The sequence below is a fragment of the Bactrocera dorsalis genome, chromosome 2, assembly GCF_023373825.1.
Source record: "Bactrocera dorsalis isolate Fly_Bdor chromosome 2, ASM2337382v1, whole genome shotgun sequence".
Taxonomy (NCBI): domain Eukaryota; kingdom Metazoa; phylum Arthropoda; class Insecta; order Diptera; family Tephritidae; genus Bactrocera; species Bactrocera dorsalis.
This window is the reverse complement of record NC_064304.1, coordinates 3,546,182-3,565,829: the sequence shown is the minus strand read 5'-3', so window position 1 is coordinate 3,565,829 and position 19,648 is coordinate 3,546,182. Positions and strand designations below refer to the sequence as shown.

The following is a 19,648-nucleotide window of genomic DNA, read 5'->3' as shown; positions in this document are numbered from 1 at the left end:
GTCAGTAAAATTGCCTAAACTTCGTACTGTGTACAAAAGAGGAGGGGCGCACTTTATGACGCTTTTGCTCACCGGAATGCTCGTACTTGTGTCTCGCCAGCGAGCTCTGCTTTGCGAACGCTTTGTCGCATTGATCGCACACAAATGGCAAATCCGGATCTCCTGCATGGCCGTGCGTTTCCGCCTTGGGGCGCTTCGGCTTGGCCAACAAACCATTACCAATGTAGTCGTCATCGTGCGAGATACGCGAGTCATCATCGCGCCAAGAGCGCTTTTCTGAACCGCCTGGGCTGAGGCTGGTACCGCGATAGTCGGGGAATTTAATACTGTTGATGAGCGGATTGCAAGCATAGTCGCCGGGTGTCATGCGGAAGATCGCGTCCATTGGCATCAGACCCCGCGGCGCACCGGCGGGCAGCATATACGGTGGCAGATGGCCGGCCAGTGAGGCTGAGAAACTGTTGTTATTGCTGTTGCTACCGTGGCGCGGTGCAATTGGTTGTTGTTGCGTTAGCGGCGCTTCATTCGGAGATGGTGTTTGTCGTTGGAAATGATGACTCCCAGATGGCGCGCCGAAATATACAGCCGCATGCTGTTTAAGCGACTGAGGTACGGATGCGGCGGACGATGGCGATAGCGATGAAGGCGGTGACATCGAGGCAGACATTTTACGACTCAAATTTATAGCTTCATTGAGATCACCGCTGCCAACGCTTTGCATTGGCGCAATACCGTATAAAGGCGAATGTTGTTGCTGCATGCCATTGCGTTTCACCGCTATAGGCCAATCGCGTTTCAACGACAGATCCAACGGTTGTTCTTCGCCCGTGCGTAAACCTGCTGACGGTGCAGTGCGCTCCAACGCGGCGGTAGAAGGAACGCTCGCTTCGATTGCGGGCAAAGCGAAAGGCAGTTTGCCATTCGCCTGTTGATAGTTTTGCATTTTACGCTCGCGCGAACGATTGTTTTGAAACCATACTTGCACAACGCGTGCGTCCAATTGCAAACGTGCGGCAATCATGCGGAATTCTTCGCGACTGGGACGCGCATTGATGGCGTAGTGCTGTTTTAGCTGCTGCTGTTGTTCCTCGGTAATTGCGGTGCGCACGCGTACCTTGCGTTCGCTGCTTTCGCTGTTGCAATCGTTGCGCGAGTTGGAGTCACGCTCGTCTTGGTAATCTTCAACATCGCTGGAATGCAATAGGGAAGTCGTTGAAATGCCAGACTGTTCGGCAGAGTCATCCATACTATGCTGCGGCCGCATTAAAGATGGCGCTTGTTGCGGTTCCTCTTCATGCTCTTCACGCTGTTGCTGAGTGTGTTGCTCCTGGTAGCTATGTTGAATCTCCTGTTTGATGTAGCCGCAGAGCACCTTTTCGTGTTGTACCAGCTCAGTTTGGTGATTGAATTGAGTATCGCAACGACTACAGCGCAGCTCAGAAGCGTTGCATGTACTGGAGTCAATTTGTGACTCATATTGTCCTTTGCTGGTGGGGGTGGAAGTTTCCATTGGGCGAGATTCCTCGATTTCGGCCGTGCTGTCTAATTCCTGTTTGATAACGGGCATAGTTTCCGCACTCCTCGCTTGTTCAGCTAGATCGTCATTCACTGGTGTGACGGGACGATGATCCTCCACTTTAATTTGCGGTAAAATGTCTTTTTCGGTGGTTTCTGTGGCTTCTTTATTCTCTAACCTCGGAGTATTTTGGCGGTTTTCTTCCAAAATGGGTGATTCGAGTGGCACATCATGTCGAGGTTCAATTTCTTCATTGTTAATCTTCTCTTCATCAACAAGATTGGAATGGTCCTCCGCCTCCGAGGCGCCTTTTGCCGACTCCACTTCCTCCTCATCATCATCTTCTCCATCTTTAGCATCACTCTCGCCTAGATCCATCACTAATTTAGGCTCATCCGGTGTCTCCTCCTCGTTTGTTTCATCAATCGACTCATCAATGCGCGCTGTGTGCTCTTCTACTTGAGGCTGCTGTTGTTCGCGTTCAGTGAGACTCTCTTCCTCGCGCTGTTGGGCCTCACGCTGTTGTTGTTCATGCTGCTGTTGCTGTCCCACTGCCGTCAGTTCCAACAAACGTTGTATGTTGTAAGGGGACAAGCTGTAAAACGGATTCGGGAATGTGGCTAAAAGCGCTGCATTCATCGCATTCATGTTGTAATCGTCATATTTATGCAGTAAATGCGGATATAACGGCGGCGCGTTGCCGTTCACGAGCGCGTCGCTTGCATCCATGGCGTAGTAGTTCATATGTGGTGGCAAACCAGCCGGCAACGCTGCGTCCACATTTAAGCTTGACTCTGTCGGTCCACTTGTATTCAAAGCGCCGCTATTATTCGCGTTGAAGCGCTTAACGTTTTGACCCGGAGAATTCTTTTCCAGCGCTTTCAGCATAGCGCGATTCGGGTTCAATTTCATGCCCATACTGATGCATTTCTTTGAGGTCATGTGTGAGGAGTAGGAACCGGAATGTGAGAATCTCTTGCCGCAATTGTCGCAACCGAACGGCTTCTCACCCGAATGGATGCGCACATGCTCCTTGAGGTGATGCTTGAATTTGAAGGCCTTGTCGCACTGATTGCACTTGAATTTGCGCAGCAGTGCGGACTCGTCGTGGCTGATCATGTGACGCTGTAAGCGATACACATTGGCGAAGGCTTTGTGGCATATCTTGCAGCTCTGTAATGAGAAACGGAAAGATAGAGAGATTAGTAAGTGTGTGAGCGCAAAGTTTATCGAGTTAAGATCGCTTAAGTTGGAAAAAATATTAACACTATTTGAATTTTCAACAACTTTGCAACATTTTCAAACCATAATGTTTAAAATTTTTAGAGTGTCATTCGAAGAGCAGCATCATCATGCCAATTCATTCTCCCACCCTGTTGAAATGCTTTAGCTGTAGGTTTCTACAACATCACCGCCAAATATATTATTCACGGAAGTAATTATTCAGCCTGAGTTTTGAACTGTGTTTCGACAAAAATTGATAACGCTGCAAAGCAAAGCTTTCGACTAAATTCGCACTTGGAATTTAGGTAACTAACTACGCATTTGCGTTCAGGGCAGCCACCGACTGACGCTTGCTTATCTGATTTGTACCTATAAGTCTTTACACGTGTATTCTGATTTTACTTTTTCAATATTGAAACAAAAAAAATGATGAGATCACGAAAACACTTTAACAACCCGAGCAATGATGCTGCATAAGCTTGCTGATAAGAAATGTCAGGATTTTGCTAGCGGATTAGTTTGAGCGTGAGCATGCGAGAGCTTGATTTAAAAACAGTGAAAATTAATTAATTTTTTTTAATATTTTTTTAATTAATTAATTAATTAATCTTATATTAATTGAAAAAAAAAAATTAATTTTTTTAATTTTAATATACATAATTAAGAAATTTAATTAAATTTCAATTAAAAAATTATTAATTAATTAATAAAAAAATATTTTTTTTTTTTATTTCAGTTAAAAAAAGTTACAGTTATTTTTATTGAAAAACTTTTAATTAATTTAAAAAAATTTAATTTATTTTGTTTATATTTAATTTTAATTAAAATTCCAATTAAAAAAGTAACAGTTAATTTTAATTGAATTAATTATTTTTTTTTTTTTATTTAAAATTCATTAATTTTTTTATAGAAACAATTTTCCAAACCCTTTAAAAAGTTCTGTTATTATACCAAATATCAACTAGCACTTACTTTACCTGTCTGCACACACCCTTCTCCCAATTGTGCACATCCAAATAGCGAGTTGGACCGAGTTATAGACATTTTATGTCAAATTTCGAACAAGCACAACTAAATCATGCCGTGAAAAATATAATAGCCTCAAGCGCAAAACAAATGATTTATTAGACAAAATAATGCATTTATAACAATACAAACTCAAAGCTAACAAAAAAGCAAATAATTCCGTAAAAATATGCAAAACAGCCAATGGAGCAAAAGAGCGAAAAATCAGCTGAAAAGGTTGAAAAAAATGGCTTTCACACGCCGCTGTGAAAAGTTATGGCAATAAAAAGCGAAACAAATGAAAATTGCGGCTAAATTATAGAAATATGCGGCGGATGTCAACAAAAATGTAAATTTATTCTTTCAAACGGCAAAAAAATCAAAAAAAAAATAAATATTTACCGATTGAAAGCTGGTCAACGCGCTGCTGCTATGCAAGACAAGAACGCTCATTATTTAACGAACTTCTGTGTACCATATACCATATACTATTAATAATCTTTAATAAAAAATCGCTTGCCGTGGGTGAGAATAAAGCTCAGGTATAATAAAATGCCAAGTGATTTAACAGCGGAATGCGCGATCACAGGCGTTCGTGTTCATACATATGTACATGTATGGAGTGTATATAAAATATGCAATATGTACAGGTAGAATAAATAGGAAGCAATACAAAAAAAAAAAAAAAATAATAATAAAGAATAAGCGCAAGCACAGGGTCGCATGCGAAAAGTCGTATCTCGCATAGAGTTTCGATTTTCAAATATAAAAAAAAAAAATAAATAGAAAACACAAACACATTTTAGCATAAAAAACGGTGAAAACAAAGGCAAACACTTAGTGGGATAAACGCACTTGTAATAAGCGCACATGTCTTCTGTTCTAAATATTTCCATGATCCCCCTTTTGTTGTTGTACGCCGCGGCTAATGAATAATGGGAGCAAAGTTGAAGGTGTCAAAGCAGTGAGAGAAAATTATTCCCATGACAGTTGCCGCGGCAATTTCCCAACTGCAGTATACACAACCTGCGGTTTACATACGCACATGCATATATGTACACATGTACATATGTATAAATACATATTTTTGTATACATTAGCATTTACTTGTTGTAACAGTCGCCTTCGCAAAGGTAAATGACATGATTTCCTGGCGGTCCCCCAACGCACGACGAGTGACGAGTTGGAGCATCTCGTAAAAGGGAAATGTTTCGATTGATATCCATTAGCAGCTGAGTTACTCATATCATATGGAATGTGGCGGCAGGTGGGGCATGACAGAACCATGAAAGTCGTGTAATTGAGAATTTCGAAGTGTACACGAGATTTCTTTTATGGGTATAAAAAAATACTGTAAATTTTGGTGCTTTAGAAAACTGTGCCTCCAACGATGCCACCCTACCATTTCTAACTCAATCGCCATCGAAGAAACTTTATTAAAAACAAAAATTTAAATAAAAAAAATAAAAACTTAAATAAAAAAAATTAAATTAAAAAAAAATTAAATTAAAAAAAAAATTAAATTAAATTAAAAAAAAAAAATTAAATTAAAAAAAAAATTAATTAAACAAAAGAAAAAAAAATATAAAATTTTTTATTTTGGTAAAATTTCAGAATTTCAACCTGTTGTTAAACCCCTTAAAGAGATACTCAAATGACATCTCTCAGGTCTGATGAGTCATAGTTAATGGCAGTAAACATGCAATTTAAATAGTCGGGCTGCACTTTATTCATTTAAATACAACAACAGAAGATGAGGGTACAGGAAGAGAGAGCAAGTAAGAGAGAATGTAAGCTAGCAAAAGTATTTGTAGTTGTTGCAGCGGAAATAGCTAATGAACGCAAGGTGTGCTCATCGGCGTTCAAGTGGATGCAAAGACTGCACTAAGAAATGGTGGGGCTAGGGAGAGTAGAAGCAGACCTCTTCACGCTCCCCGAATGAGATACAAATGAAAATAATACGAAATTATTAAGGTCCAATAATTTCCATTCCATTTAACCCACACCAAAAGCTGCATTACTTCAAAAGGCCGCTTTTCTCCGCTGCATCCACTTGCCCGCATCGCACAGCTTCACGTGTTCCAACAAATAAAGCGCAGAGTGCATTAAACAGCGAGGAATGTAATAATTCGCTTGGCGTGTGGCACACACCTTCTGACAGATCGCTGGCCGCTTTTATGGTCGCTGCTAATTTTTGAGAATGTGCACGCTTTGATATGCACTCAAACGACAGCAATAACAATAAATGAAAACAACAACAACACACAGCCATACAGCAAACATCAAATATGCCAACAAGTGGATGTGTGTTTCAAAACAAAATTTCAGTGATCGACACAAACTGCATCAATAAGGCACACAACAACAACAGCAAAAACAATCACAACAGCACTCAACTAGAACAGCAGTAAAATGGAAACTATGTTAGCAAAGAAAGGCGAAAGAAAAACAAACAGAAATTTTAAAGCAAATCTGTGTGCGGGTGAGGTGAAGAGGGGGCGGTGCAGGTTAAACAAAAAGTGTGTGTGTTGACAGAAAGATTAGGGAAGCACAGTGAAACCAACATAAGGTGTACCGGCACAGAAGTTATTGTCAAAGTAGAATGCACAAACAACAATAATGTTAATGGAGAAGATCACTAAAAGCAGAGGAGCTTCAAGAAGTACCGAAGCTGAGAGCAAAGCGAAGTTGCAGACGATAAAAAAAATCATGTGTATGAAATTTTTGTAAACGTACTTTATGATTTCTAATATTATCTTTTTTAAACTCGTTTTGAAAACTTGGTTTTTAAAACTTTACTTCAAATAGTTATTTCTGTTTTTGATTTAGAGATTAGACAGGCTACGTTGGTTTCTATGAAATTAATGGTTAAATTAAGCTTAACATTATATGGTATGACACAATGTGATTGGTAGCACTGGAGATATACGACTGCAACGACATCTTTTGACAAAATACGAAAAGACTTTTTCGACCACCATATTAACTAATAAAAAAGGTTTACTTATTAGTGTAAGAAGCTATAATATGTTATCTATAGCTACTAATTAGTGTGATCCAATTATGCGGAGTTTAAACTCACATACATTTTTGTGATAATTTCTATAGTCATAAATGTTGACATACATATATAAGGTTGTGAGCTTTTCTCGAGAAATAGCAATAATTAACAAGACAAACTCCAGGAAATAAGATCCACAATTAAAACAAAAAAACATGGTTCAAACTTGCTATTAATTTCGCCGCATTTTCCAACCACACTTTAATTGTCTTTATAACCTAAAGCAAACTAAGCCTTAGCTATTTATGACAGTTATGTGGCTGCGGTTAATGCACGAGTACATATGCGCCCAGCTGCGTGTGCGCGCCAGTCGGCGACCCCAATTCAATCGAGGTGTCAAAACGTAATGCCAACTCATGCACAAACACCGCTACAAAGGCGTTCATTTAAATGGCTTTAGCCATTTCAATTAAATTCCTACTCACATAATAATTACATGCAATTTACTCGTAGTTTTCTTGTTTTTTTGCCGTTCGCGGCTGGCTGGATCGTCTTAATTGAAAGTGTGAATCATATTTCACCGGAGCAGCGTCAGCGAGTGGCCGAGCGAGTGGCTCTTCAGCAACGTGAGCATGACGAGATGCGCTGGAAAGCAAATTAGATCAATGCACAGATGGACGGATGAATGCCTCAACACATGCACACATATTTACATGTGTCTAATTCAAGTGTAAATACGTGCAGATATGTACATATATGTACATACATATACATATATGTACGTGCCTTTATGACAGATCACTACTTGCCAACCGTCGGCCCGAGTGAGTGAGTGAGCGATTGTTTATTTTGGCGATCGTGATCAGCATGACGATGGTGGCGTCTGTTGTTTTTTCGTTAATAGTTTTAATAAAAATATTTGCATTCGAAATTGTTTTATATTTTTATTGTGCCTTACACCATATATGCCTCGGCTAGTTGTATTTGTACATGTGTATGTGCAAACACGTTGTTTGACAAGTTTGCGATGTGGCGCGTGATCATTTCGCCTGGCTCGGGCACGCTTGCTACTCCTTGTGTGCAACAACAAATAATTTTGTACATATACATATGTATGTGTATATATCAAGAAAATAAAATGTCTTTTGTAGTTTTTTAACTGCTCACTTTTATGTGGATTGTATTTAAAAATGGTGGCACGGGCAGTGGCGGAAGTTGCCGTAGCTGTCATTTGGTTTTTCTATGCTTGCTGCTGGTTAGTTGAAGTGCCAAGCCAGAAAAGCTAGTTTAGAAACATTCTTCAATTTATATGTTGATATAAGTATGTACATACATATGTATTGCGTGTATATGTGTTTGTGCAATGAAAATGTGAGTAATGCTTTTGAACTGTTAATTGAAGTGAGAATTAGTCATGCGCTCGTTAAAACTATTGTGGGAGATAAACTTCAAAGAGTTCTTATAACAGTACATAAAATAATTGGTGGACCTCATAAAAAATTTACGAGTAAGTAAAATGTGTAACAAAAAAGTGTGTGGTAATTTACATATCTTTAATAAATAATTGAATAGAACATTTGATACAACAGAAAATAATTTCTTCTCATATTATATTTTATATTGAAATTTACGAAAAAATAAAAATATTATTTTTATAAAAAGAAATGAATATCAGAGCTACGAATGTTTTTATTAAAAAATGTTGCATGACAAATATTGTGAATTAAAAACTGAATGTATATTAAATTTTCAATACAAAATTTTAAATTGCAAAATTATTTCTATTTTAAATTTTTTTTTTCAATTTTTAATTTATTTTCTATTAATTACTTGGTATAAAACTTTTTCAATCCGGTAATTTGAATTAGAAATTTAAAATTATTTTTTAGTTAAGTCTTTCTGGTTAAAAAAATAGTAATTTAAATTTTAAACATAAACCACACAATACTGTTAACATATTTTTATATTTTTCTTATGAAGTTTATGATAAAAATAACTTTATTATAGTCGATTTAGATTTCAAAACCACAACTTAAAATGTTAAGTTCCTCATATGATCTCTTAACATTTTTATAGTGGCCTACTTAAATACACATATGCATATGTACATATGTATGTACACAAATACACATGTAATCAAATTGTTTATGTTTTTCACATTTGGGTACTTTTGCGCAGCGCTATCTAAATACGCTAGGCAGTCAGCCAGCTTGGACACATTTGAACAGGAAAATAAACAAACAAATTCTGAATTGACTTGTTTGGATGGAAGTCAGTCAGCTATGGGCACATCTACGCTTTACTTTAAACTTTACTCCAACACTAACACACATTTCCGCTTCCGTTAGGGAACACATTCTGCACTTACCTGTTTGTTGTTTTTAAAATACTTAATGTGAAAATAAATAAATCAAGGTACTGACATTGAGTGATAGCATATTTTCAGAGATGCGGTCCAATATGCCACAAAAGAAAATTTATCTTTTAAGTTGCAAGTGCATTTTGAACACATAAGTATACATACATACATACTTACTCATATGCTCAAAAATGCATTCAATAAAACTGTAAAATTTATAAGAAATCCACATGATGATTATAGTATTATTTACAATTTTTAATCGCTATATATTTTTTTTATTTAATTTTCATTCAACTGAGTTAGTTTTTTGAGTCATAACCAATAAGCATGGTGTTACAGAGTTAACTCGCCCTTTCTCTTTCTCCCCAAAACACGTTAGATACTAGAAAAAGTATGTATTTGTTTTCCACCTGTTTACTCTCCAACTACTTTACCTGGCTGCGGCTTCTCACTCTTACAAAGCGCACTCAAAACTAACAAATAACGTCGCTTGTTACGACTATCAACACGAGCTCACATACACTTTCGCACATATGTACATATGTACTCGTTCGTACCATTTGCTACACCTGTTTACTCTTCAACTATTGGCGATTGCTCGTTACGACTATGCAAGTCACTGAAGCGAGCAATATCTGAGCTCATTGGTAGGTGAGTGCGGACATGTACATGCATGCAAACACATGCATTTAGATAGGGAATTACGCCTACCTTTGCCGCCATTACAGCGTTACTTATTTACTTAATATACGAAGGCGGCGGAATGACGATGCAAACAAAGTTAATCATGAAATCGCCTACACATATACTAATATGTACATATGTGTATGTTTAAATATTTGTAGAGGGCCATGTATAATTATAGTAAATAAATTCTTAAATTAACTCTTATCGATTCAAAATAAGTATGCACCCGTTCGAAATGACGTGAGCACCGCGATACTTTTTGCTTTGGTACATACATCTTTGAATATATATACATATGTACATATGTATGTATGTGCATAAGTATATGGTGCGAAGCATGCAAAATTTAAGCAAAATGAAGTAAATGGAATTGTTAGGCTGATACACGTGTATGTATATATGTACATATGTATGTAGAAATGTATTTAAGTGGGGAGTTCATGAACTTCATTTGATTTTACTGCAATCAGCATTCATAATCAGCAAGGTATGCATGAGTCAAGCCCTGCCGCTGCACGATCGCATGATGGTGACTGCAGGGCACCGAAAACGCTCAGTCAACGACCGGATGTGATCAATTGTGTAACCACCTTGATGACTGGATGGCAGAGAGTACAATACATTGCAATGAAGCGATATGAAGGAGCAATCGGCAAACACGAAAACAAATAGAAACAAAAAACTATATAAAAGGGGAAAATGTACATATATCAACAATTTTATGTACAAAAACAAACCACAACTGCTGTGCTGCAACCAAAAAGTTACACACATACTTTCCAAGAAATAAGGCTTTCTCTTTCTACTTCATCAAATTTATTAGCGACCAGCCCAATCACGCACCGCGCAGCAACCACCAGCAACATGTGGTGAATTAATTAGTCGCTCCGCAATTAATTCAATTGTTTGTTTATTAATTTATTTCCAAAGTATTATTATTCTTGCCTTCAAACATATACGCTTCCCGTGTCAGCGACTGTGAACCGCTCTGTATGGCATCTCAGGTTACGCGGTCTGACCTCTTCGTTCAGCGAGCACCCACCCATGTGTATGGTCTCTGGTCGTTGATTTATATAAATTTATACTTGGAACGCAAATTAAGCGGAATATTAATTATTAAAAATTTCCTGATAACTTCGGGTACGGGCGAACACAGCTTGGTACGGCTTGGTGTTGCCGCTGGTGGAGGTTATGGCGGTTCGCTCACCTTCGCACCGCTATATATGTACATATACACATACATATGTATGTATGTATGTACATATATACAATTATATATTAATCGAAAATGGCACAGCTTGGCAATCTGTTACTATAATATTATGAGTTTCATCAATGGCGGCAAAATCAGCTCGAAACCTCCAGTCTTCCTCGTTTATGCATTATTCAATTGTAAAAACCCATTTTTATAAATTTGCTTATCAGCAACGCTTAGTAAATACATGCAAATACAATAAACATAAATATGTTTTATACATTGGTTCGTCTTTATCGCTTTGTGCTCATTAATATTTGTTGTTGTTGCGCGCTTAAAGTGAACTAAGGTGTTGGTATCGGTCGCGACTGGTACCATTTTGCTGTAAACTAACACAAGCACCCCTACTTTATTTACTGCGTCATAGTAAGCAATACGTTCGTCTTTTACTTTCGTGGAACTGGTTGTTATACTCGTACCCTGTACGGGACATATTAAGTTTGCCATGAAGTTTGTAAGTTCCAAAAGGAAACGTCGGATACCCTATAATATATGTATGTATATACTTTATATATGATAACTGTGACGAGCTGAGTACAGTCTATACAGACGAGAAATAGTTGCAACGACAATCGCGTTTACCTAACTGCAACGGACCCGGATTTTTATCCGGTCATGGACAGTCAACTTGGCAGAATTCTGCCGCTACAACAACAACGAGAAATTGTCCCCAAGTTTTTGAGTTGTCGAACTGAAATTTCTCCAAGAAGCTATTCATTTGTTGGAACTGCCGATATCGGACCACTATAGCAAATAGCTGCCATACAAACGGGCCGATCAAATGTATTTCTGTATTATAGCATCGGTGCAGAATAAGTAAGCGTTTTTTTATTTTATTATTATTTTCTTATTGTTAAAATATGTTAATATTATTTTCTTATTGTTAAAATATTTTATTATTATTTTCTTATTGTTAAAATATGTTAATATTATTTTCAATTTAATTTTTTTATTTGGATTGTGCAAATAAAAGAAAAAATCTAAAATGTAGTCCCAAAATTGTAATGATTGTCTGTATAATCTACATACATACATATGTTTCATAGTCGCTGATTAAACTGTAAGAAAGTATTTAATTTGAAGGCGCATTTATAAATCTGTTTTCGAAATGAAAAGCAAAATTAAAATAAAAAAAATCTGTTTTCGAATTCAAAAGCTAAATGAAAAACAAGAAATCAATTTTCGCAAATTTTCTTTGACTTCCAAAATGTGCTTATATTTTACCTACTTATTTGCTATGTAGTAATTGTGCTTTTTTGCGCACTTTCAATTGCGCCAATTTTGTGCGCAAAATGTTGTACGGCTACATCGGATTTGCGCTGCTTGCCTTTCGTACTTTCACTCGCTTGTCAACATGGCGTATGAGTGACGTACAGCAAAGCGCCTAATAATTGGCTCTATAATGCAAGCCACTCGAACAGCCACACAACATGCGACTCGTTGTCTTTGCATTAAAAGCTCGTGTCAATGAACAGGCTTACCGCCGGCGCACTGGTATGCCACCGTCTAACGACCTCCCCTCCGCCATTCACCGCCACCACCATCAGCCTGACATCACTCAAAAGGGGCGGCCACATTCGACGATGGATTGTCAGTCAGTCAGTCTCATTCAAATTTGAATTTCGTTTTTGTTTCACAAATCTCACCGCCCGCATGCACGCTCCATCCCCCGGCTATCGCTAGTTCAACTAATTTGCCAGTATCGCTTGTTTTTGTACTTTGTGTTTTCTGTTGGCTTAATGCGCTTAATGTGTCGCCACACAATCGGCCGACAAGTCTGCTCGTACTTCAAGGCGAGACTGCACGCAGCCAACACACGTTCACATACACAGACGCACACACAACTGTAGTTTCTATGATATGCGTTGAAGTGAGTTGACATGCGTTGTTTGACAAAAAATAGCACTCAAATTTGCTGCGAAAAAACTTGGCGCACCTGTTGTTTTAAATTAAGCGGCGTTGAAAAATTGTACAAAAAAAAAGTTTAGCTTTTCTACGCTTCGTTGAACACTGATCTTTGTGGTTGTTTTTGGGTTAGTCTTCGTTTTCTTTTCTTTTCTGGCTTTGGAGGAACGATAAATTTTCAATTATACAAATATGCGAAAAATGTGTTTGCGGCAGCGAAAAAACGTTCGTTGGCGCAGTCAAAAGCGACAAAGTGCAAAATCGCAAGAGCAGCACTCAGCGTAATTATTTAGAAATTGCGATCATTTAAGTGCGCTGGACACTTTTTAGGGTGCAAAAAGGAAAGTAAATAAATAAATAAAAATAATATTTATTTTAGCAAACACGCACGTTCTTGTGTGTGCATGTAGGTTTGTGCAAATGCTCGAGCAGCCAAACAACCTGTGGTGACGCGCAAGCAACGATTAACGCACTTAGTCGTGGACGCGCATTTATTCTGGGCGGCCAGCGACAGCGGCAATCAATTGCTCGTGTGCTGGCGGGGAATGACGGGCACTTTCCGTTCCGTACGCTATGTGAGCGACCCAGATTAGCGGTTTGTATTTGACGTTATCAGCAACGTGTTAGAACTTACGTAAAAGCATATTTCGCAAAGGTTCTTAATCTACACATTCGCCATGCGCTCCTAAGCAGCTGCTTTTGCTTAGGAACTGAAAATTTATGTCAAACAACAACATTTTTAGCACGCCCGTGAGTTTTGTAAACAAATACCTTTAGTTTACGGTGACAAAAACAAGAAAGTGGTAACAGAGGTGAGAAACGTGAAGTAAAGGTTATCACTGAGGAGGATAAGTTAGAAAATTCAGTTACTTTGCGTTTCATTTACACGTAAATTTGTTAATGCAACATTTTTCCATAATCAGTAAGCGAGAAATTGTATTTAACAGGGTCAATAACACGCCACTCTTACACTTTATGTACATACATATGTATTTTCGTATATGTATATTGCTTACATATACACCTTTAATTAAGGAAAGATCGCATTACACATGTAATCGTATTGAGGAATTGAAAATAATATTCATAGAATCTGTTTCAAGGTGCAAACATAAATTATTGTAGACGGCATTAAATGGTCGAAGGCTATGACTTATAAAAAGTAATATTAGTATAGTAGTAAAAGTAAATAATTCATGAAAAATAATTATTGAATATAACTATAAAAATAAATATTTTGTAACTCGAAAATCTTAATTCAAAATAGAGCCTTCAGTTTCAGTTCTGCATTTGGAATTTTTTTCGAAAACTTTTTATTTTGTTTTTGCAATTAAAACTAAAATTTTCAATTTTATAATTTAAATACATATATATATAAATAATTATAAAAAATTTAAAATATATTTTTTAAGTCAAAAATTAAAAAAATTGGCAAATTATTATTTAAATCGACTTATTTCTAATATAAGGTATTTGTATGTAACGTAGAATACTAAAATAATTATTTTTGGATGCATTTTTATATACGATATATATACATATGTATATATACATATGTATTGTGTATTATATAACACCTAATTTGATATACACTCAAACGAGTCGTTTATAATAAATAAAATTTATTAACTTTTAATGCGTTTATGCTGTTGTCTGAAATTAATGGAAATTCCGGTGGGGCGTGCACATTTTTCACATTAACGCCACGCCGTGGAAGGCTACTAAATTTTGGATACTTTGATTTCTTATTTTTCCGGCATAAATCTTTTTAATTTCTCTTATACATATTCATAAAATGCTTTCCCTTTAAATATTTCTTATTTTTGTTGTATGTTTTTTGTATTTTGTATAAACTTTTTTAATGCACTCCGCTTGGCGCTGACAACGGCAGCAAATTGTGCGGAAAACACAAAACTCCTTTGAGCGAGAAATCAAATTTAATTGTATATAAATTTTTTAGTCAAAATTCCATGCATAAAAAGTAAATTAATTTAATTTATATACAAAATTTGCTTTAAAGGTTTTGGTGCAGCATTTTGCAGCTAGAAATTTTTAGAAATTAAATTCGTACATAATATGTGTATGTGGAAAAATCATTTGCATATCTAATACACATGTTTTACTAACTAGTCGCAAACTAGTTATATATGTACTAGTGATAACTTAACTAGTCGCAAACTAGTTTCATATTTACCACTAGAATGAAATTTACCTTTAATGCCATAAAAATGTTTTGCTTTCATTTTTCAACTATTTATTGCATTTTTTGCAGGTTTGTTTTTGTAAAATCACAATTTATATAAAAAATAGTTGCTGTGTTTGATTTATGTATGCATGTATGTACATATGTATATTGAAGATTTTATTATTGACATATCTAGTACACTTTATACTAACTAGTCGCAAACCAGTTAAATGTGCACTAGTATTAACGTAACTAGTCCCAAACTAGTTTCATATGCTCTAGTAGTAAGAGATTTACCTTTTCTGTCTCTATTTTTGATTTTTTTTATTGCATTTCTTGAAACTTTGTTTTTGTAAAATCACAATTTATATAAAAAATAGTTGATATACATGTACATATATGTTTAATTTGTGTAACTATGTATGTGTGTATATTAAGGATTTTATTATTTATTTATTAATTCGATAAAAAATTCTATAAATCTGAATTAAATTTTTTATAACTTTCAGATGTTTTCTTAATTCCAAATCCACTTGTTATATATACACATACTTATTTATATAGATATACATATATACATATATATGTACATACATATATAGGCGAACAGCAGCAACTTGAAAGCTCTTTTTCAGTTGGAAATTATTTATGTATATTGGTGAAAATTTTGAAGCAAATCTCAAGTGTGTAATAAAATGTAGACAATAGAAATATTCAAAACGGCAATTTTGTGGTTTATTTTTGATATTGTGGCATGTTGGATATTTGAATTATTCCACATTATTTATATGTTTATAAAAAATGCAAAAGACTTTTATGCCTGCTAATTCGTTGCCTAGATTTGTAAGGTAAATAGTTGAAAAAAAATTAGAAGCTCTCTATATGCAGTTAGTATATTCAGATATAGCCGGAAAAACAAATAAAATAATACTGAATATTAAAATAGAAAATATAAAATCTAAAAATTAAAAAAATAAATATGAAAATAATAAATAAAGAAATAAAAAAATTAGAAAAAATTGCAAAGCTGGCTTATCAACTCAACAATTCAAAATAAAAAACTGAAAATATATGATTTTAGCGGAAAACATATTGTAATTTTGAAGAACGCTGCGAACATTATTCACCGCCAAACCGCCTCGCTGCTGGGATTGGTAAATGAACCCGACGACGAAGCTGTGCAGCTGCAGTTGCGTTGCATAATTAATGGCGTTTGGGCACCTGTGACTTTCGCCACTTTTAAATTATTACTATTTATTTTTCATTAAGATAATTTATAACTTTGTTAATGACATTTAAACACCTTGTCACCATTTCCTGTATGACATTGTTTTATTTGTGTCGCATTAAGCTCGCGCACGCACAACTGCATGCACACTCCTCATACAAACATACATACACATGCATGTGGGCATAAGCATATTTTTGCGCGCGCACAGTGACAACAATAAAGACAATTAATTTGCAACTATTATTTGCGAATTATTGTTGCGAATGTTTGTTGTAGTTGTTATATACATACATATGTATGTATATTTTTTGGTCGCACGGGACGCTGTTGCATGCGTGGCGCGGACGGCGGCGGCGGGCGCAAACAAATGAACATATGTAGCAACATATGTAAAAATGCGCGATTATTGAGTGTCTGCGCAACAATAATAACAACTACAACTACAAATGCACGATTATTAAATTGCCAAAAAACAACAACAGCAACAAATTTAAATATATGCATGTGCACAATTAAATTATTATGTGTGAAAACAATTAATTATAGTACAACAAAAACATATACACACATACATGCATACATATGCGAGTGTTATGTGTAGTCGCAGCGTTGGCCGCACCAAACGTTTGGACTGCAGGTCGTGCGTGAGCCAGCTGCAGCGCGGCGAAGTGAAAATTCCAATTTGCACAGATTAATTGCGCATTATGCGATTTTCATGCAGAAATCGCTGCAAAATAGCGCAGGAAGAATAAGAAGGCAGAGGAGGCAAGGCAGTAGTACGTAGGCAGTATGGCGCGCCAGTGCAACACGGCGTATACGCTCAATTAAACGCGAGTAGAACAGCAACATGCGGCCATAAATAAGAGGCTACTGTGTTATGTACTCTCATCTACATGTAAATATGTATGAGCTGATGTGAGCTTTAACGATTATTTATTTAAATTTAAAGCTTAAAGTGTAGCTTGTTCGGCGCTCAGCTGATTTGCACGCTTTGAGGCTAAGAGCGGTTAACCTAGTTACCCCAGACACATATAGTATGTATATAGGCATAAGTATGTACGCCTGTTGGTCTCATGACTGCTCCACTTGCGATAAGTGCAAACAGCTGCCAGCAAGCGGCAGTCGCGCGGCAAACAGCAACTTTTTTCCCCCAATGAGACACACTTAAATGCAAGTGTGCGTCTGTTTGTTTTCCGGCTGTCTCAGTGCAGCCGTGTGGCCGTCAGTGGTCAGTGCGGTGACATTTAAGCACCTAGTCCATGACGTTCATGCGTGGCATGCAACATTTAAAAAGCATTTGCGTTAACCGCGCGCCAACCGCGAGCGCATAAACGCAAACACCCACACTTACTCTCACACACACACACACATACACTGTTGCACTACCTCTGCGAGTGGCGTCAACAAAAGCTCAAGTGGCAAATAAAATCGGTCAGAATGTGGCTTTAATGCTTGGCAATGGCGGCGTCGGTCGGCGACGCAGTTAGACGCGCTGAGTTCACAAATGGTCACTGTAAAAAACACGATTAGGCTTATGTTGTTTTTGTTGTTGCTTTTACTCGTGCACTTTTAATAAAAGAGCTTCGTTGTTACTTTTTGCTGCTCCTGCTGCTGCCAGACGCAACACGGTTTCATCATAATCATTAACAAGTGTACATATGTATGTTTATATGTTATGTGAAGGTATGTGCCAACAAAGTTCTTGCTGTTTGATTTCTGCTCTTGCCCCAGCATCACTTTAAGCCCACTCTTCGCATCCTTTCAGGTTGTTGGCGCTGCGCAAAGGTCACACACACATGCACACGCTTGCAACGCGCACATAATTGCCGACCAAATGGCCAGCCATAAATTATTGGTCAACATTGTTGCTCAAGTGAAACTCCCGTACACACGCGCATTTATCAGAAAATTTAATCTAGTGTTGGGGAAAAAGTTTAAAAACTGAAACAATTAAATTTTTTTCGCCAGTTTAAATGCCTGCCGTTTAAATGAGCGCCACTATGTGTGTGAATTGTTGTTGTAAACAACTTTTGCCCACATTTCATTTGCATGCACCTCCAGCCACTCGCACGCACACACACACATATGTACATATGTACATTGGCGCTCTTGTGGCAATATTTGCATGCAAGTTACGGCACTGTTATTTACTCATTGGCGCGCTGAGCGCTTACGAGTGTGTGAAGTGAGCAGAACGGTTACTGCCGAATGGCATCAAATTGAAAAATTGCATGCACTTTAGGTGAAAATATCTGCCGCAAATGAAAACGACGGAGAGGCGTGCAATTGTTTGACTGCTTCACTGAATGTTGCCTTACATATGTACATACATATGTATGTATGTACATGCTTATATGCAGTGCAAAGTTGAGTTGGCGTGTGCTACACACACACAGTGGCATATTCAAACGGTTATCACTTAAGTTGTTGTCCAGTGAGCCATTGCGACTGTGCTTGAAATACTTAGTATTTGGATGGATTCATTTAATATTATAATTTATTTTTTATTTTTACTTATTTCAATTAAAATTCTATTTGCTCTATTTGCTCGTTACCGATTAGTCTGGTGGTTTTCTCAAAATGTTATTTTTTAAAGTCTCAAATTGTAACACCAGCTTCTTAAAGATATTTTTTAATAATTAAACGAACATTGTTCTCACCAATAAATATTTTTTTATAAACAATTTAAGGCCGAAATTTAGGTAAAAAATCTATTTTTTTTAGAACCCCCATTTTGTCAAAAAAATTTATTTTGCCATTTCTTCTATTTGTTTTACTAGATTTAACAATACTTCAACGATTTTTTTTTGAATTTCGGAGGATCCAGTTCAGAGATATAGTGATCACCGCAAAACGTCTGATTTGAGAGGATTTCCCGGAGATCAGCAGTAGCTTCTTTCCTTTATTAATACCAAGTCTTAAAAATACTTAAAAGTTTTCTCGGAAAAAAATTGTGGAAATCGCTTTTTTCGGCTCACTAACTGCATAAAACCCCTCAAACGAGCGGCAAAGTCTGAGCATTTTTTAGAAACTCGCTTATAAACAAACGGACCTCCATAAGGTATACCATAATGAGCGGACATTTTCTCCAGTTGTTTGTTGTTAATGGTTCGCGGTCACCCCGTTTTTTTACAACAAAAAAACATGAAACAAATATTCTTTTATTTCCTTATGCACCTTTCATTTATATTGACTACTGAGCTGCTCACGAGCTATTACTCACCGTTTGTATGCAATAATTGACATACATACGATGTATATATATATATGTACATAT

General features: G+C 36.6%; 1 protein-coding gene across 1 annotated transcript in view; it reads right to left on the bottom strand.

Moving 5' to 3' along the window:
- LOC105226759 (zinc finger protein 1) overlaps window positions 1-19,648 on the bottom strand; it is a 61,910-nt gene that overhangs the window by 4,973 nt on the left and 37,289 nt on the right. The window contains exon 4 of the mRNA XM_011205780.4: window positions 73-2,689. Within this exon, the coding sequence (XP_011204082.2) occupies window positions 73-2,689 (2,617 nt within the window). The remainder of the gene's footprint in view (window positions 1-72; window positions 2,690-19,648) is intronic.